The sequence below is a fragment of the Manis javanica genome, chromosome 14 (genome assembly GCF_040802235.1).
Source record: "Manis javanica isolate MJ-LG chromosome 14, MJ_LKY, whole genome shotgun sequence".
NCBI classification, from domain to species: domain Eukaryota; kingdom Metazoa; phylum Chordata; class Mammalia; order Pholidota; family Manidae; genus Manis; species Manis javanica.
Window position 1 is genome coordinate 10,144,161 of NC_133169.1, and position 19,536 is coordinate 10,163,696.

A 19,536-nucleotide genomic window follows, 5' to 3' on the forward strand; every position below is an offset into this window, starting at 1 on the left:
AGAAATAACCTCTCAAGGAGCAGAAAGCCTCTGGTGGTGGTGGGTGAGGGATAAGTGGGGGCACCAGAGGAAGGGCTGTTGGCGGGAGGGGCTGGGACTAATGGGAGGCCAGCCACCCTGCTGCAGTGTAGTTCTGGGAGCTGCATTTTGGATACAGCAACTTCTGCTCCTCCCTGACAGCCCAGGGCCTGGGATGGGCAGTTTGTCGCTCTGGGTGGAGCTGGAACTTGCCACCTGCCTCTTCCCTGGGATGTGTCCCTTCATATAGCTCTGGGAAAAGGGCTAGTAGCTGCCTGTCCAGACCTGTTCTAAGGATACTGGGAAGTGGGATACCTGGGGCAGAAACAGCCAGATGGGGTGAGGGGCCAGATCTGGAGATGAGGGTCTCTGGGTTTCTTCTTCTGGCCCCTCCCCAGGACCTGAGGTCTCCCATCTTGCAAAGACCTTCAAGATCTAGAGAGGGTGAGCATGTGAATGCCTGAGTGAAGAGGAAAGGGGTGGACCCTTGTAGGCAGCTAGGGGGCACCCTCCCAACCCCAAGAGTAGAAATGGCACCCCAACACCAAAGTTGGGACTGAAGGACACTGAAATCCCAGGACCCTATATTCTTTGTCCATGACCCCCACCAGCCCCTTGCTCCTCTGAGCTCACGCCCAAGTTTTTGCCAGCCAGGTGGGTAAGATTCTGCTCTGAGCAGCAGGGGCCAGGTGAAGTCACGTTGCTGGAGAAGCTGGGGTTGCCGAGGCACCACCACCACCAAACACCATTTGGTTGTTGGAGGTCATGGTGAAGGAGTGGGTGGAAAGCCATCCTTGTAGAACATGAAGAATCTTGTAAGCAATCCCTGCTCCTTTCTGTGTCCTCTGCTTCCTCCCATCCCAGAAAGCAGCCAAGACACAAGACAGGAGTTAAAGTTTATTCGTGGAAAACACAAAGGTTTTCCCTCCCCCCACAGTCCAGTTTTCCCAGGGGATGCCACCTCTCCAAACGGTCATCTATCTTTTCTGACCCCAACTTCCACCAAGGCCCATTATGATGCTGCTACTTGGGTGAGGGGCTCCTCTAGGTACTGCACCAAGGCCTGGGCCTGCGGGAGGGGAAGAGAAATGAGTCCCACACAAGGCCTGCCACTAGAGGGATCCCAAATCCAGCTCTCCTCCCAGTGCTGAGCACCCAGCCCCCAGCCTCGGCCTGATGTGAGAGTTGGCCCACATCAGACATGCACCGGGTGACACGAGGACTCCAGGAAGGTGAGGGTGGGAGTGGGCACAGTGATGGAACACAAGACCAGGCCCAGGGTAGAGGGACGAGCACATACACACCTTGGCCTTGAGCATTCCGAAGCCCACGGTCTCCTTGGCGTACATACACAGCAGAAGGTTGGCCACACGGGTGATGGCTACACGACCCTCCTGGGGGGGGGGAGGTGATGTATGGGATGTGGTGTCCTGCTGGGCACCCTCAGCCCCCTCTTTCCCCAAGGACTTCTCTCTTTCTCTATCTTGACTATATTCCAGGCTCAGCACAACCACCCACTGACCAAGTTACTATGGGAAACTCAACCTCCCAGCAACTCACTTTCTCTTTCTGGAACCCCCACCTCACCCCAGTTGGTGAGCGTGCCAGCACACTGGAAGGAGTTTCACTATCTACAAAGGGCTGCCCTGGTGGTGATTTTATTACTATGGGTTCACCCCAAAGACATTGTAAGTGCCTTGAGAGTAGTGACCCAACTTGTATTTCTCCTCTTTTCCCATGGTAACGTTCTTCAAATTGCAGGTTTAATCCCAGGGTTAGATCAATTAAAGAGTTTAAGCAGCATTAAAGGAAAAACAAGAGAAATGATATGCATTGCATGTAGTAAGGAAAGTACTTCATGAAGCTTTTGTTTTAGTGGGTCTATGTGTGTTCTAGGCTCTGAATTATATTTCTTATGGCTGGGGTGTAGTCAAAATGTTTGAAAGCCATCGCCTATAGCCAGCTCTAGGCTAGACACCAAGTAGGAGTCATCAGTTGAATGGAAATGGGTGGGGGTGGAGGAGTAGGCAGTTGAGTTACACTGGAAATCCTTTCTAGAGAGTTCACTCCTAGGCCTTTTCAACTGGGTTCAGCCAACTTTCACCAGGTATCCACTGTGTGCTGGAAACCAGGTGCTGCACTCCTTGCCTCTCTAGCTGCATCTACTAACCTCCCCATTCTCATGCCACTCTATCCACATTAACCTACTGATCCCTGACCAGGCATCATTCTGCCTCAGGGCCTTTGCACTTACTGTTCTGTCTGAAATGTTCTTCCCCAGTCATGTGACTTGCCAACTTCCTTCAGATCTTTGATGACATGTCACCTTTTCAGTGAGATTGTCTCTATTACATGTCTCCCTTCTCACTTCCTTACTTTTTCTCCATAGCATTTTCAATACCTAACACTACTTTTTAAACCTACATAACATATTTTACTTTATTTTAAGGCATATATATGTAAGACTGTAAGTTTCATCACGGCAGCAATTGTCTGTCCTGTTTGCAGCTTTTTTTCTGGTCCCGAGAACACAGCAAGGACCTAAAAATTTGTTGACCAAACAGATACAAAAATGAGTGAGACAGTTTCTGTTTCTAAGGAGTTAAATCTAATGGCCACTTCCCCTTTCTGGACTTCATCTCCTTTCTCTGTAAACTGAAGGGATGGAACTAGGGTCTGGAAACTGCCATGCTTCTGAGTCTGTGCTTGCACATTATTCTACAGTTTATATCTACTTTTTCATTTGATCTTCACAATCCTGTGAGTATGCACGTTTGTGTGTGTGTTGGTGGGGGTGGGAATCATTTTTTCCACCTTAGAGATGTGGTAAGGAGGCTCAGAGAGGTTAGGCGACATACCCAAGGTTCAACAAATAGCAAGTGGCCAGCTGAGACCAGAAACCCAGTCAGACCACCCGCCCAGGGATCCTTCCTCACCACCACTTGATTAACAGGGTCCTGCCTATTATAAACGCTGCCGCAGACCAACTTAGTAATCTTCGGGAGATCCTGTCCTTGCCTCTCCAACCATTCTGCATTGGGTCCAGGTCGCCCCCAGGGGATCCCCTAGAGGGGAGAGAGGAAGTAGCTCCCCTTTCCATACCATGCAGTCCATGAGGATGAATTTGAGATTGTCTTCATTAAACGCTTGGTTCCCGTTCCGATCGTAGGCGGCCCAGATGTTACTGGCGATGGCCGCAGTGACTCGGGCGTCCGTATCCCCGTAACCGGAGTAGGCAAGCAGAGACCCCTCGTTATTCAGCAGCCTATTGAGGGACGGGAAGGGAATCGACGTCCTCAGGACGGGGACTAAAACGCCTGGGATCCCATCCCAACTCCCGCCACTGGGGCGTATAGAAAGCAAGCGTCTGGGTTGAGCGTGTCCTGGAACCTGCTCCAAGCACCCGGCGCGTCGGTTTCCCTTTTCAAGAGGGCCCTCCAGGTAGGTTCCGGAGCTACTGCCCCTTCTTCCACCTCCTCCCTTTCTGGAGATCCTTCCCCACCCCTTCCTTGGAGGGCCGCGCGCAGCCCCACTCCAGTGCTCGCCGCTCGGGTCCTCGGTTCGCACTCACAGGGTGCTCTGGACACCTCCAGTGTTGGCTTGGCTAAGCACCTGGGTCAAAGCCTTGGGACGCAGCATGCCTCTGACTCCTAACACTGGGCTTCCACACCCAGATCCCAGAGTTGCCTCCAGCCGGCCTCCGCCTGCCGCTTCCCGTAGTCCGGCTGCCCTCCTCCGGAACACCCTGGGAGTTGTAGTTTCTTGGCTTGTCTTTTGTGGCGCTGACTCAGCACCGCCCCCACTGCGGGGATCACTGGGAATTGAAGTTTTTCATGGCCTCGAGAGGCACCCTGGGAACTATAGTTCACCTTTTCACCGAGACCATGCGGTTATGGGGGAAAAGAGCGGGAATGAAATGATAGTGGCGGTCTGGAAGGACATTTAAGTCTCTCGGGGAGGGATAAGTCATCATATCCAGTTGGCAGCCCACGATTCATCAATTAAAAAAAAAAAGTCCCTGTATTTGTCAGGCACACCTTTGGTTATTTTTCAAAACAATGTTCTACGTTATGCAGTTTCGTGAGATGAGATAAATACTACTGAGGAAAGCAAGGCTCAGAAAGGCCACGCAGGCAAAACCCAGGTCTCTGGACTTAAGAGACTTCATTCAGGCCACGACGGTCGAGGAACAGAGTCAATTGTAGAGATGAGATCTTAGGTGGACATCTAGAAGTGGGAAAATTCAACCTCTCAAGTGGGGAGAGGCCTCAGGCCTTGAAAGGATTTGGGCTTCTCCAGAAAGGCCAGTTATCACAGGGAACTGAGATAAAACGGCGACACAGAAAGTCCTTTGTCCTGGAGCGGGAGTTGCCCGCGGAGAGGAAGGGGCAGCTTTCGGCCGCAGGGAACCTTTGCGCGGCTTGGGCAGGTTGGGATGGGCGGTGGTCTCTCGCAGGGAGCTCGTTCCCCCGCCTCTGCAGAGCCCCACCAAGGCACTCGCCTAGGGAGGCCCTGTCCGGGCTGTGGGACCCCGGGCTCGGCCTTGGGCGGACTCCGCTGCAGTGGCCCCCCCGGTCCGCCCGGGGCGCTGTGGCTGCGGCTGGTCCGGAGGGGGCGGTGAAGCCTTGGGGAGGGAGGGAAGAGGGGAGTGTTGGAGGCGCCGAAGCCGAGCCCGGCCGGCCGGGCGGGCGGGGAGGAGGTGGAGCCGGGGCGGGCTGGCGGGCGGCCGGGTGGCGGCGGCGGCATGGCGGAGCCGAGCGGGGCGGAGACGAGGCCCCCCATTCGGGTCACCGTCAAGACCCCCAAGGACAAGGAGGAAATCGTGATCTGCGATCGAGCTTCGGTCAAGGAGGTAGTACGAGTGGCGGGGGTGGGATGGGAGGGAGCGCGGAGGAGGGGTCTGCGGAGAGGTGGGGGGGGCGAGTCGGCTATCGTCGGGCATTCGGGAGGGCCGGGGAGAGAAGCGCGGGGGCCCAGCGGGCGCTCGGAGAATCGGAGGGAAGGAGAGACGAGTAGGGGGCGTCCTGCGAGGGTAATCTGGAGGAGTCTGGCGCGAGCTGGGGAAGGAAGGCCGGGGTTGCCTTGTGGCCTGGGTTGGGGGCGTGGTGGCGAGCGGGGAGGGAACACCTTGCACAGGGAAGGGGGAAGGACCTTCGGTTTGAACGGAGCGTGCGCCTCGGGGTTCGAGGCGCCGAAGCAGTGGGGGCCGGGCAAGGTGCTGAGCCGGGAGAGCGGGCGGAGGTGCGGGCGCGGGCGGTGAGCTCCCGGCGCCTACTGTGTGCCTCCGAGGACGCCCCGCGGTCTCTGACGCCCGGGCGGTGGGGCGAGGAGTTCCCCCGACCAGCTCGTTCCTACTCTTTCCCATCGATGTGGTTACACTTGGTTCTCAACCCCTCTGGGATTTACGTAGGGTGCAGTAGGTGCTCAATAAAAATGTGTTGAATGAGTGAACGAAGGATACTGCCGGTGTTCGCCACCCCCCTGTGGCTGCTCCAGAATTTCACATAGGCGGGGCTTAGGCCAGCTGGTTGAAAGGGAGGGATCTGGAAGCTGCCTTTGCCTAACAAGTGTACTGATTCTACTTAGACTGTAAGTTTTGTTTTTTGGGGAAAGGCTGATAGATTCGGGGGTTCTAACTCTTCCCCAAGTCAGTCTATAGTGCCATCACCGCTCCGCGCCATACAGTGACTACATTCCAGAATTTAAATCCTTTTCCCTGCAAATTTAATTTTGAAATCAGCTCGCATTGAGAAGCAGTTTGTTTGGTTAAGAGCCTGGGCTTTGGCGTCATGGCCTGAGTTCCAGTCTGCCCAGGGCCGGTTACCCAATGCTCTGATCTTCATCTTTAAAATGGAGATAGTAATTCATGTGTATTTTATGGGACTTAGACTCTTAACTTGTACATAGTGTTATAAATAACTGGGATGTATTTGTTGTGGTTGTTACCAAAATGCTGAGAATAAGGATAGGAGAGAAACTTGGCTCTGAGAAGAGAAGGCTGAAGGCAGACAGGGCCTGGGTCCAAGGCTGTTGAAAGCGATGGGATGGAGAGAGCTGCCCAGGCTAATCCTCGCAGGGAAGGGGAATGGGGGAGGTACTGAAGAGGAAGTGGCAGATAGCAAGGGCTTTCTGGGAGGGGGACCCTGGGAAGAACTGGGAGAGGAGTCTTACTGGTCCATCTCCTTGGTTAACAAAGATGCTGCTTATTGTAGCTGGAGGGATGGAGTGGAGTCTGCGGAAGGGACCCCCCCACGGCTAGAGGTGGGGAGCAAGGGAATGCAGGGGCTCTTGAAGAAGAGGCAGGGTCCCTGGTGGGTGGAGCCCAGCCAGCCTCCCCAGTGACCTCTGCCTCTTGATCACAGTTCAAAGAGGAAATCTCCAGGAGGTTTAAGGCTCAGCAGGATCAGCTGGTCCTGATCTTCGCAGGCAAGATCCTCAAAGATGGGGACACGCTGAACCAGCATGGGATCAAGGACGGGCTCACTGTCCATCTGGTCATCAAGACCCCTCAGAAGTAAGTTCAGGAGAGGAGCAGGCCTAGCTCTGACTGGGCCTCTTTTTCCGCTGTCTGATGCTGTGTCGCTCTCCCTCACCTATAGGGAGAGGGCCTGGGCCAAGGCCCGGGAAGGGGGCTCTAGGATGGACTGCCAGGCAGCACTGTGGTCTCCCATGCAGGGGAAATGAACTTCACTTACCTCTCCCAGAATGCTCTGGAGACAGATGATACTAGCTGCTCCCTCCTCTGTCTGGTTTACTGGCTGCCCCCGCGTATCATCCCACCCCCACCTCAGGGCTGTTTGGGAGGAGGCTGGGGTTAGGACAGCAGCTGCTCTGCCAACTCAGAGATCATTGTCTTCCCTCTTGTGTTCACTTCAACTAGGACTTTTCTTTCTCTGTCCTCAGGGCTCAAGATCCAGCTGCTGCCACTGCGTCTCCCCCCTCCACTCCAGACCCTGCTTCAGCGCCCTCCACCACGCCTGCTTCCCCCGCCACCCCTGCCCAGCCATCCACCTCTGGCAGTGCCACTTCGGATGCTGGCAGCGGAAGCCGGAGGAGCAGTGGGGGGGGCCCTTCCCCAGGGGCTGGGGAGGGATCTCCCAGTGCTACTGCATCCATACTCTGTAAGCCCCTGGGGAGGTGGGCACTGTCCTGTTTTGGGCTGGTTGGTGGGGGGGAGCCACGAGAAGGCAGAAACATGGCCCCTGTTCCTGGTCCGATGGGCACAGAGGATCCTAGGATATAGGGTTCCAGATATTGATACTTGAGTCAAGCAGGGGGGAAACATGGTTTGTGAGGGCTTCCCAGAAGAGGGGAGCATGGATAAATGTTAAGAGAGGGAGGGAAGGGAGGAAGAGACTGGGGATGGGGGGAGTCCACTCCCCTGTATGAGTGAGGATATTGGAATTTGGAGAATATGTGGGTCCAGCAGTAGCCAGTTGGGGATATTTATTCATTCAACAGGCCCTTACTGGTTGCCTTCTCTGGGCTTGGTCCTGTGCCCACTTCTGAGCCTCTGCCATCCACGAGGTCTTAGTCGAGTAGGTCCACATCTCTTTGCCAGCAGGGGATCAGGGCTAGGCAATGGGAACAATTGGAGGGAGATGTGAGAAGCAGACAAGGCTTATCTTGGAGACCTGAATTCAGTAGCTCTGGCCAGGTGGGGGCAGGGTCTTGGGGCAGATCGTGACCCTGCCTCCTCTCCACAGCTGGCTTTGGGGGCATCCTAGGCCTGGGCAGCCTGGGCCTGGGCTCTGCCAACTTCATGGAGTTGCAGCAGCAGATGCAGAGGCAGCTGATGTCCAATCCTGAGATGCTATCGCAGATCATGGAGAACCCCCTGGTCCAGGACATGATGTCTAACCCCGATCTGATGCGCCACATGATCATGGCCAACCCCCAGATGCAGCAGCTGATGGAGCGGAACCCTGAGATCAGCCACATGCTCAACAACCCGGAACTCATGAGGCAGGTGGGTATCAGAGAAGATCGGGGGTATGTTGGAGGGTGGAGGACACCTGGCACCCAGCCGGGCCCTGTCCATCCCTTTGCTTGCCTTGTCCTACCTTGACTTCATGCTCATTCGTTCAGCAGCCTGTTTTGAGCACTGAAGGTGTAGTGGTGAAAAGACACAGACCTAGCTTTCCAGGAACACTGGTCTCAAAGGGAGCGAGCAGGTAAGCAGGCCATTATAATACAGTGTGGTCAGTGCAGTGATAGAACTAGTCACAGGTTACCCTAGGAGCATGAGAAGGGCTCCTGACCCTTCCCTGGGACTCAGGGGAGGCCTCCTAGAGGAAGTGTCACCCAAGCTGAGAGCCCAAAGAGGAAGAATGAACTGGAAGAAGAAAAACAAGGATATTCAGGGCCAAGGGATGGCAAGTGTAAAGGCCTGGGAGTGAAAGGGAGTAGGGTGTTCAGGGAGCTTTATGACTGGACAGGACCAGTGGGTAAGGGAGACCCAGGGAAGGAGTTTTGTGCTCGCCTTTGGGAGCTCATCTCATGGCCCAGGCCACCAGGGGACAGGGATAGATGATCTCAGTAGAGCTATGGACACGAGTGCTGGATGCACCGTAAGTTCCATAAGAACAAGGATTTGCAAGCATTTTGTTCACTGTCTAGAATGGGGCCTGGGGCATAGTCACTCAGTAAATTCTTTTTTTTTCTTTCTTTTTTTTTTTTTAGGAGAGCAAAGCAGAGGCTTTTATTTAGAGAGAAACAGAGAGGACAGAGCTCCAGGCTTAAGCCAGGAGGAGACAAGAGAGTCCCCACTAAATTCTTAATGAATAAATTGTTAGATAAGAGACCAGAGCCCTGTGACATAAAGGCATCTTAGCAGACACAAGTGTGGAGCAAATCTGAGAAAGAACAGGGAATGCCTTCCAAGGTGGATGGGGACAAGAAGCAGCTGTGCCCATTTTCTCTCTCATGCACTGCAGCCCCCAGAAGTTCACCTAGGCTCCAAAGAGAAAGCCCTCATCCCCAGTGTTTCTCAAGACCTGGGGGTGGGGGGTAGAGGGTACAGGTAACACTCTCCCAGCTTGACTCCTTTCTAGCTTGAATCCTTGAGTCATTTACCAGGAACTACGGTATGGCCTTGGTCAGACAGACCAACCTGGCCTTGAAACCACTAACGCACTGTTTGTCCCCAAGCAGTGACTCTCTGAGCCTATTTTCTCATCTGTAAAATAGGGACAGAAATATCTACCAGGCATGATTATTGTGGGGATTAAATGACTTGAATTCTATAAGTCACTTAGCCCGGCATATGTATGTAATAGATGCTCAGTAGATGATAGTTTTCTCTTCTGCTTCTTCCCCTTTCTTGCGTCCTTTCTTATTCAGTTTCTTGTGCTCCCTGACACTTCTGTGGACCCCTTGAAACTGAGGGAGGGGAGCTGCTGCCTCACCCCATCTGGGATCATTGTACCCCACTAGGAAAAGCCAACCGGAATACCCACAGGGAGGCAGAGTTGGAGCCAAAATGACAGTAGAGGAAGTCCAGTTCACCCTACTCTCTGCCACTGTGGGGCAGTTCCAGGGCCCCGGACTCTGGTCCTCTGCAGACCCCACCTCAGCTCCCATCCTGTTCCAGGCTTGGTGCTCCTCTGGTTCCTGGGCCCCACCTTGTCTCTCTCTCCACCAGACAATGGAGCTTGCTCGGAATCCAGCCATGATGCAGGAGATGATGCGGAACCAGGACCGGGCCCTGAGCAACCTGGAGAGCATCCCCGGAGGGTATAATGCCCTTCGCCGCATGTACACGGACATTCAAGAGCCCATGTTCAGTGCCGCTCGGGAACAGGTGGGGCCGGAGGCTGGGCTGTGGGCGGGCTGTCTGGCCTGGGGATTCCCTCACCCCATGCCCCAGCAAGGCTGGGGTGCTGTTTGCTCCTCTTTCCTTCCCCGGCCCCTGAGGGTGGGCCTTGGCATGGAAGCAGTTCCCACAGTGTATAGGCAGGGACGGTCCAACTGGCATGAGTCTGAGTGTTAGGGCAGAAGACAGCAGAGTTCCTTAGGGAAGTGGGGGAGGCATAGTGTCCAAGGGATTTGATTTTCTGACAAACTTCTTGCACGAGGGGCTCAAAGGTTGTGGGCCAGGCCTGGGGTCAGACAGCCGACCTTGGTCAGTGTGTCTCAAGTGTGGTCCACGGATCACCTGCATCAGAATCACCTGGGGAGCTTGTTAATAATGAGGTTCCTGGGCCCCACCTTTGAGCTTATTGACTCAATCTCTGGAATCAGGCCTTGGGACTATGCAGTTTTAAAAATGCTTTATGAATTCTTTCCAAATACACAAGTAGAGATAAAAATACAGCATGCTCTTATATCCATGTTGCCCTAACATGTTGCCATATATAGTTTCAGTGCCTTTTTGGTTCTTTTTTAAGGTATAATTTACACTAGATACATTATACAAATTTACATTTAAAAAATTTTTTAATTACACAGAGTAAGCAAAAGGGCCTTTAAAAAGTATGAAAATGTATTCAAGTTCAACAGAAGCATACAAAAGGAATCCTTCTATTTCCATCTCCTAGCTGCCTCCTTTCTACCCCAGAAATAATTGATGTTGTATTTTATATATTTTCCTAGACATATTTATTATTTGCAAATAAGACATTACAGCTAGAATTGCAGTCTTCACAAACCACAACCCCATCTTATTCCTTTCTTTCCCTCTTCAGAGCTAACCACTACCCTAAAGTTGGTGTTTATATGATTCTTTTATTGCCAATATATGTATCCACAAATAATCTCCAGAATTGTTCTGCATAGTCTTAAACCTTATGGAAGTGGTATCGTGCTGTTCATATAATATTTAACTTTTTTTTTTTAACATTCATTAATGTTTCATTGAAAAATAACATAGTTGCAGAAAGGTACACATATCATAAGAGTACCGCTTGGTGGATTTTCACAAACTGAACACACCCCCCTAACCAGTGCCCAGGTAGGAGGTGGGAATCTCACATTAGTCTTTCCTTGTGGAAGGGAAAAAGCACCCTATCCTGAGTGGCCTCCGCTGTCCCAGTGGGTTCCCTGTTCATCCCTCTGTGCTTCACCAAGTCACCACCAACGAGCCTGTGTCTTGCTCACCCTACTTGGTCCCACTGGTCTGTGTGTCCCCGCAGATACCACATTGTTTTAATTAAGTCTGGGCACCTGGAAGAGTAAACGCCCCACCTTATTCTTGGCATTGCTCTTTCAAATTTTAGAAAGCGCTTGTAGGGATCAACGATGAGTTTTTAAAGGATTTTTTTGTTTATTTTTCTAAGTATTTAATTTAAAAAATATATATCAAAGTAATGCATGCCTCTGGTTAATAAGAAATCCAAGTAGTTGATAAGGCTCATAACAAGCACTCCAGCCAATTCTGATGGACACTAAGTTGTGGGAACCACTGGTTTGGGCAAAAGAACATAGCATTTGGCATAACAAACCTGCTTGGTGGTGCGATTTTAAGGGCGTTGCTTAATCTCTTGAGTCTTTACTTCCTGGTTTTCAAAATGGAGGCGGTATATTATGGCGGCGGTTCTCGATCATTTTAGTCTCAGGGCCCCTTTATATACCTGAAAATGACTGAAGACCCTGAAGAGCTTTTTTTCTTATGAGTTAGATCTATCAATATTTATTGTATCTGGAATTAAAACAAATTATAAAGAGTATTTATTAATTCATTTAAAAATAACAGTAAATCCATTACACTTCAGCATAAATACATGTTGTTTTGAAAAAGAACTTTATTTTCCAGAACAAAACTTCGGAGAAAAGAGCGGCCTTGTTTTACATTTTTGTGGGACTCTTTAATGTCTGACTTTCTGCAAGATAGCCTGATGCTCAGATCTGCTTCTGCCACTCAGTCTGTTGCAATAACACATGTCATGTAGCCTTTGGAAAAATCCACTGAATACTCATGAAAGAATGAAAGTAAAAAAGGCATAGAGCATCTTAGAGTTAGTTACAGAACAGTTTTAAACCTTGCAGGGGTCCCAGGACCACACTTTGAGAACTGGTATATTAGAGGGATATTGTCAACATTAGAATAAATATGCCGGGCACATAGTAGGTGCTCAATAAATGGCAGGTGGTATCGCCAGAGGGGGTTGAAGAGATTCAGTCCTTAGGGTGTACCGAGAAGAACAAAGCAGGGCCCAGAACTAGGTGCGGTTGGGTGCTAGGCAAGTTACCAGAACAGGAAATCTGATGCAGAGACAATGACTGAAGCTGTGGTCTTTGAACCCTGGCCTGCTAGCCCCGTTATCTGAACAGGCATCTGGTGAGGCAAAGGAACCACAGCTCAGAGCAGAAGAGCCCTTGGTCAGCCCTGGTCCCCATGACCCACTTTGAATAAACAGGAAAAGTGAGTGGATGTGAAACCCCATGGTGGGGGTGGGGGGACTGAGGCTGCCGACACGCCTCCTGCTTAGGTCAGAACCACCTGGGAACTCGGGAGAGGGAGAGAGAGGCTGAGCACGGGAACACTGGCCTGGACCCCTCCAGCAAGCACACCCCATGGACAGACATCTTTCCTGTGTGCTGGTGGGTCCAGAGGGAGGAGGATGAGGGCTGCCTTGGGCAACATACCGTACAGTGGGGTGTGGACCCTGAGACAATCCCAGGTAACGGTCAGGAGGCTGGTACTGAGGCGGACTGTGGAGCTCAAGCGTCCAGTGTGAGGGGCTTGCTTGGCTAGGGGGACAGGGGGAGGCCTAGGGAGGGCACGCCCACCAAGATGTGCTCACTGAGGGGCTCCATTGTGGTGTGCCTGGATGGACAGAAAGCCACTTAGGGGGCCTAGGGAGTGAGGGGGAGGGTCGGGATTAGAATTGGACCAGGGTGACTGGGAAGGGGGAAGCTGGAGGCAGGTCAGAGTTGAAGCAGAGAGCCAGCTCCCATCAAGCCAGCAATTATTGAGCACCTACTAGTGTCGGAGGGTGGCGGGGACAAAGTTGAAACCAACATTGTCTCTGCCCCTTAAATGTCTAAGGAAAACAAGTATCTTGCTACCCAATGGGAAGGGTGTGTATAAATGACTGTGGGGCACAGAGAAGTCTAGAGACCAAATATATAGAGCTACCAGGGGCGATGGGAAATTTTCAGCTATCTGAGGGGTTCAGCTACCCAGTCATTGGCATCAGTTGGCTCTCACCCTGTAGGACAAGGGTGAAGCTGCCCAGTGTGGGGCCAGAAATTGAGCTGAGGACCTCTAAGGTCTTAGCTCTCTCTCCCTTTCCTGGGGAAGGGGAGGCTGTTAGGTGAGAGGAAAGAAAGGGCCTAGCCCTTGTCCCTGATTTGTTTCAGTCCTTAACCCAAAACCTTTCCCTCCCCCAGTTTGGCAACAATCCCTTCTCTTCCCTGGCCGGGAACTCCGACAGCTCGTCCTCCCAGCCTCTGCGGACTGAGAATCGAGAGCCCCTCCCTAACCCCTGGAGCCCCTCGCCCCCCACCTCCCAGGCCCCCGGGTCCGGTGGGGAGGGCACCGGAGGATCGGGGACCAGCCAGGTGCACCCGACAGTCTCGAACCCCTTTGGGATCAATGCGGCTAGCCTGGGGTCAGGTATGTCCTAGGATGGAAGGAGCTTAGTGGGGTCACCAGGGCAGTCCCTCTGCCCCAGGACTGAATGGGGTTCACACTGCTCCTGAATATTGAAGACAGAGGTGAGACTGTATTGAAGCCACAGAGGAGACTGCCAAGTGGGTAGTGGCTCCACCCTTCAGAGGGTGAGGGTTGGTTCTGGCCACATCCTGGTATCCCCGGGGTGACCTAAGTAATGGCACATGAATAACCAGTCCCACCTCCTAAGGTCTTTCGGCACCACTGGTACTGTCCAGCATAAATGGGTCAGACTGGGAAGGTGGGCGTGGGAGAAGAATAAGGGAAGAGCTGGGGACATGCAGATGTGACGCTGGGGGAGAGGGATGTGCAGAGCTGCCGTAGACAGAAGAACAGGTTATGCACTGCACAACCCTGGGGATGCCCCATTTATCTGGATGATGACTGTACACAGGACCCTGGGGATGTCTTTGGTAGATGCCCTGATTTCTCTGTATCATGGGGGACATCTTGATTGGGAAAGTCCCTTCTCCTCTCTGTGCTTCAGTTCCCTTCTTTATAAAATAAGGGATTTGAATCTGATGCATGGTTTTAAAATTGTGCTCTGGAGTCCTGGGGGGTCTGGACCATCTCCAGGATGAGGGAGGACCAAATGGGAGAGGCTCCAGGCCCCCTGCCCCAGCTCCAACCAGACCATTGACTTACGTGGTTTCTGAGTGAGATCTGGTTTGAGGAAAGGGTCTCTTCTGCTAAGACAAGTGTAAAAACCATTAATCTAGGTGACCTTTAGTCAAATCCTTTCCAACTGTGACATTATCTGAGCTTGTGGCAGGAACCAGTCAAGAGGGGCATGAATCAGACCCAGTTTCCAAATGGCTCGTCCTTAGCGGAGTAGATGGGAAAGGGGCCGGACCAAAAAGCAGGATGAGGCAACCTCGGAGTCAGGAGAGACTTGAACCCATGCCCTGGTGCTTGGGTGCCCGTTTTACCAAGCCTTTCTGAGTTTTGTAACCACTCAGTGTGTGAAGTAAGGCAGATTGAAGTGAGGCCCCTAGTTTTCATCTGGATCCCTTTTCTCCTGTTTTGTTTGTTCATTCCTCCCTGTCTTAGGGATGTTCAATAGCCCAGAAATGCAGGCCCTGCTCCAGCAGATCTCTGAGAACCCCCAGCTGATGCAGAACGTGATCTCAGCCCCCTACATGCGCAGCATGATGCAGACACTTGCCCAGAACCCTGACTTCGCTGCTCAGGTGCGGGGCTGACGCGAGGGGAGTGTGGTGGGGGCAGTTACTTGCGGTGGGCGAAACACGCAAGCCAGACTGGCTGGGTGTGTATCTCATGCTCTGCGCCCTCTTAGCTGTGTGAGCTGCGCAAGCTAGTTAACTTCCCAGTTTCCTCACCTGTGAAATAGTATTAACAATAGTTTCTGCCTCACAGAGTTGGGAGGATTAAACAAATGCATACATATGAAATGCTCAGCACATGGCATGGCACATCGTAAGCACTCTGGGCTCAGAAATGTTGGTTATGTTCGTCAGACCCGGGGCTGAGCAGCCTGGCGCCTGATACTCATCATTGCTCAGAGTGTAGTTCCATTTCCTCTCACTGTTCCACTTAGGCTGAGATCCTTGGAAAAGCTGGACAGATTTCCTACAGTGGTAGGGGTGCCGAGGGAGACTGAGGCTGTGGGGGAATTCTTAGGGTGGGTAGGCCCAGGCCTCCCACTCCTACCTTCACCCTGGCAGATGATGGTGAACGTGCCGCTCTTCGCGGGGAACCCCCAGCTGCAGGAGCAGCTCCGCCTGCAGCTCCCAGTCTTCCTACAGCAGGTGAGTAAGGAGTCTAGAGGGGCGGAGGTTGAGGGTAAGGGGTGGACTGCAAAACCCAACAGGTGGAAGTTAAGGGAGGGGGCAGAACCCCTGGACTCCGGGCTTAGGCTGCCTCTGGTCTCTTGCCACCTCCCGTTGCCTTTCTCTGCTTGTCTCCCACCAGATGCAGAACCCAGAGTCACTCTCCATCCTTACAAATCCCCGCGCCATGCAGGCGCTGCTGCAGATCCAGCAGGGACTGCAGACCTTGCAGACCGAGGCCCCTGGGCTGGTACCCAGGTGAGGACGGGGGACAGGTGGGCAACAAGGTCCTGGCCACTCCTCCCCTTCAGCCTGCAACCTCTCCTGCCATTTTCTGAGCAGCCATTGTGGCTCTGAGGGTCGGTTTTCCTGTTTCCTCCAACTGCTTTTCCTTCTGGATCTCACATTTCCATCCCTTTCTCAGAAGCCGTCTCCCACCTCTTGGTCTCTCCTGCCTGCAGCCTTGGCTCCTTTGGGATGTCCCGGACCCCAGCACCCTCTGCAGGCAACAACCCTGGGTCTACGCCTGAGGCCCCCACCTCCTCACCAGCCCCGCCAGCCACGTCTTCCCCAACAGGGGCTTCCAGTGCTCAGCAGCAGCTCATGCAGCAGATGATCCAGCTTTTGGCTGCCAGTGGAAACTCACAGGTGCATGGGGCAGCGGGATGGGCCTTGGGACCACCGCTTCCGTGCTGGCAGCATCAAGGGTAGCAGGAGAATGGGGATAGCAGAACAGGCTTTGGAGTCAGCCAGACCTGGCCTTGGATCTGGGTCTGCCTCTTTCTGGCCTTGGGCAAATCACTGATCTTCCCTAAATTCAGTTTCCATGGCTGTAAAATGGAGATGAGAATAGTAGTAGCCTTTACCTAGTGGTGTGTATGTGTAAGTGTTCATTTCCTTGATTCCTCAAAGGGGAAAACTGCAGCCCAGAGAGGTTAAGTGGCATGCTCAGAATCACACAGCTGGTAAATAATAGAGCCAAGATACAAACTGAAGAGTGCTGGCTCCAGAATTTACAGTTCAGCCACTATGTTACATCACTTCTGCTTATATCAGAGGATTCTTTTGCTTATTAAAGCAGCCTCTGTCTCTGAGCCTGGAGAGGAGGATTCTGGGAGGTGAAGCAACAAGAACCTAGGGCCCCAAGTCAGGGCCAGGGGTTTGGTGAATGAGTGGGGAGGAGCTTGGGTGAACCCCGTAACCTTTCTCTGGCCTCCACGACTCATGTGGGGAAAGCCTTTCAGCAAAAACAGAAAGTGTGCCCGGCTCTATGCAAGGCCCTGAGAGGATGCGGCCCAAGTGAGCGCCAAGGCCCAGACCAGCTTAAATCCCGTGTGCTCTGCCGAGAAGCAGCGCTGGAAAGGGCTTTGGCACTGCATGTTGGGGGCCCCTGGCTGCCTTGTGCTGTGACTCAGCCTGGTCTCTCCTCTGGATTGCACTTGCCTCTCGTCCACAGCCAGGTGGCCTGTGGTGGCTGGGTTCCCTCCAGCTCTAAGTGTCTTCTGTTCATCATCAAGGCTAGTGCTTCCTAAACATCCCCTGGGAAAAAATTTCCAGGAGATGTTTATAGGAGTGTCAAAAATGAAAAGCCTTTTTTGTCAATAACTGTGTTTCTTAATTGGTTAAACACAAACAGGTTCTTGCTTTCCTGGGGCCCTTCTCTGGCCTTTAACAGGGCTATATGTGTGATGACTGCTGGAAGGGGTTTGGAGGGAGTGTTTAGCGTGCATCTTACCGACCCCAGAGCACTTGGCTTTTGGAGTGCCTGTTAACACCTCCAGAGTACTGATGGAAAGCAGTTAGGGATATAGGTTGATCTAGGCCTATTTGTTACTTTAAAATCTTAAGAAAGGTACCCCCTCCCTTATTACGTGGTTGGTTAGTGACTTGAGACCAAGGCTCCTTGTCCCATTTGAGCTTCCCCCTCCCTGTCCCATTGGTTGACTCCGAGGATGTTTGAGAAGACCTATTGGTCGTCTCTCCATTATGAACCCTCACATTCAGGTAAGTCCTCCAGGTCTATTTCACCAGGCCTGTCCTCTCCAGGTGCAGACGCCAGAAGTGAGATTTCAGCAGCAACTGGAGCAGCTCAACTCCATGGGCTTCATCAATCGTGAGGCCAACCTGCAGGCCCTGATTGCCACAGGAGGAGACATCAATGCAGCTATCGAGAGACTCCTAGGCTCTCAGCTCTCCTAACCCTTCTGCCCATGCCTCCTGCCTCTCCAGCGTCTGGTTCCTCTGTTAATCCTTATCCTCTGCAGCTTGTCATCCCTTCTGTCTCCCCCCTTGTCCTGTTCAGAGAGCAGGGTGACTGTAGAGGTGTGGGTCTCAACCCTATAGCTCTGTCTGAAAATTTTGGTTTTACTTCTACATCTCTTACAGAATCTTCTCTCCTGGTCCTGCTTGAGCAGAGCTGTTTAAACAGCTGTCACAGTTGTGTTGATTGGCCCCACCTCCTTGCCCCACAACCACCTTTTGCTGTCTTCAGACTTCTCGGTGGCAGTGCCAAGCTGAAGGTTCACTGGAACAGGGTCTCCATCTGTACCACTAGGGTTTGCTTGTCTTATATTTACTTTGGAAACGCTCTTCTTTCTCTCCGCCATTCCCTCCCACCTCCAGCCTGCCCAGTGCTGGGATTTCGTACTCTGAAGGAGGGCAGGTAAAACAGGCTGGGCTTTTCCTCCTCACCCCCTAATCTGGTCACTGCGTCCAGGCCCTTTACATGGGGTCTGCTGGAGCTTCCAAGGAGAGGAAGACGCCTCTTCTCCGCCTAAAGGGGGAGATGAGACACAGCCCCTCTAGAAGAGGAATGAGCACGCCCTGGACCAGCCCAGTGGAGATGGTGCAGAGGAGGGAGAGATGAGATTTTATGGAGGAAGGGAATGGAGAAAACAGCCAGAGTAGAAGGCTTGGAAGGTGGAATTAACAGTTAGGGAGTGGAAGCACCGATTGCTCTTTTAGGCAGGTGAGTCCCGGCTCAGGCCTGGCAGGGAAGACTTAGAGATGCTAATAGGATTGGAGTTGAGGAACAGGCCTCAATGAAGCTAAGTGATATGGCTCACAAGGGATTATACTGACTCCATTTCCTCAAACACATGTGCTTATTTACACACTCACACACATTTCCATGAACCCAAGACCTGCCCATGTCTCCAGATTCCACTGATTTGAGCCCGCCTCAAAAGACATGAAGGGGGTTGGGGTCTGTCAGCAGTGGATGTGTGTGGGGGTGGCTGGGTGCATGTGTGCACTCATACATGGGAGGGTGAATACTTCGTTGATTGTGGTTCAGAGTTCTCTCCCACCAGGGAGAAGTAGGCAGAAGGGCCAGTCTAGGGCAGGAATACATACAGCCCAGAGAGCTAGATCCCTTGGAACTCTGGGTGCTGGGTAAGCAAGGGTAGTGTGGGTACTCCTGATGCTGTCAGGGCTATGACCGGCACCCCTGTCACCTTCCCCCCATTGCTTTTGGGGAATATTAGAGGGCTCTTTCCCTTGAGAGCCCCTGGCCTTGGCATCCTAACCCCTGCCCTTTGAGTTCTTCATTGTTTCCTTCTAGGTCAGAAAGTTGTATGTGAGGAAGGAAAGGAGGATGGCAATGATGCCCTGATCTGGACTTGGACTTGCTCTGCTGGAGCACAAAGGAGGCTCATATCACCTCCCCTATGTGCTGCTTAGCCCAGCTGCTTGCAGGCCCCAAGAATGAGAATTTGGAGGCAAGAGGAACAGAACTTTGTCCAAGTGGGAAAGGGTCTCAAGCAATCCAGAGAGGATGTCTGTGGCTTTCCCTACCTCCCCCACCTCCCACACTGGCCTTTGTAAATAAATGACATGGTCTTTGTTGTGAGGGTGTCTTGGTGTTTGATTTCTGGGGAGAGGAGGCTGACTGAAGACAACTTCTTGGTTTCAGGGTTTTTTTTATAAGGTGGAGTCTAGAGGAATTTGAAGTTGGGTTCAGTTACCATAAGTGTCAGGAGACACTGACAGTTAAGGGATAACTGACCATGGGGATGGCCGTAATCACGGTTCAGGGCTAGGAAGGATAGTGTTCTTTCATATCCCATCTCCTGACCATAAGGTATCAGGTTCCACCTTTCCACCGCCATAGGT

General features: G+C 52.5%; 2 protein-coding genes across 2 annotated transcripts; one reads left to right on the plus strand and one right to left on the minus strand.

The window, feature by feature from the left end:
• Positions 1-902: 902 nt before the first annotated feature.
• Positions 903-3,773, minus strand: LAMTOR2 (late endosomal/lysosomal adaptor, MAPK and MTOR activator 2). The gene is made up of 4 exons (XM_017673016.3): positions 3,590-3,773; positions 3,121-3,283; positions 1,323-1,412; positions 903-1,087 (listed from the first exon to the last, which is right to left on the minus strand). Exons 1-4 carry the CDS (start codon positions 3,655-3,657, stop codon positions 1,031-1,033), a joined length of 378 nt encoding a protein of 125 aa, XP_017528505.1. The 5' UTR covers positions 3,658-3,773; the 3' UTR covers positions 903-1,030.
• A 935-nt stretch (positions 3,774-4,708) lies between these two features.
• On the plus strand, positions 4,709-19,273 carry UBQLN4 (ubiquilin 4). The gene is made up of 11 exons (XM_037016741.2): positions 4,709-4,870; positions 6,381-6,532; positions 6,922-7,139; positions 7,725-7,987; positions 9,662-9,820; positions 13,351-13,576; positions 14,684-14,823; positions 15,319-15,402; positions 15,566-15,681; positions 15,885-16,071; positions 17,470-19,273. The coding sequence occupies exons 1-11, from the start codon at positions 4,763-4,765 to the stop codon at positions 17,620-17,622; spliced, it is 1,806 nt and encodes a 601-aa protein (XP_036872636.1). The 5' UTR covers positions 4,709-4,762; the 3' UTR covers positions 17,623-19,273.
• The last annotated feature ends 263 nt before the right edge of the window (positions 19,274-19,536 follow it).

What these genes read in the sequence shown, in the direction of transcription:
- LAMTOR2 (XM_017673016.3), bottom strand. Translation starts at nt 3,657, where the DNA reads ATGCTGCGTCCCAAGGCTTTGACCCAGGTGCTTAGCCAAGCCAACACT. An exon ending in GGAGGTGTCCAGAGCACCCT is followed by an intron (nt 3,284 to 3,589) that starts GTGAGTGCGAAC and finishes GTCCCTCAATAG; the next exon opens with GCTGCTGAATAACGAGGGGT. An exon ending in TCGGAATGCTCAAGGCCAAG is followed by an intron (nt 1,088 to 1,322) that starts GTGTGTATGTGC and finishes CCCCTCCCGCAG; the next exon opens with GCCCAGGCCTTGGTGCAGTA.
- UBQLN4 (XM_037016741.2), top strand. Translation starts at nt 4,763, where the DNA reads ATGGCGGAGCCGAGCGGGGCGGAGACGAGGCCCCCCATTCGGGTCACC. An exon ending in TGCGGCTAGCCTGGGGTCAG is followed by an intron (nt 13,577 to 14,683) that starts GTATGTCCTAGG and finishes TCCCTGTCTTAG; the next exon opens with GGATGTTCAATAGCCCAGAA. An exon ending in GCCCCTGGGCTGGTACCCAG is followed by an intron (nt 15,682 to 15,884) that starts GTGAGGACGGGG and finishes TCCTGCCTGCAG; the next exon opens with CCTTGGCTCCTTTGGGATGT.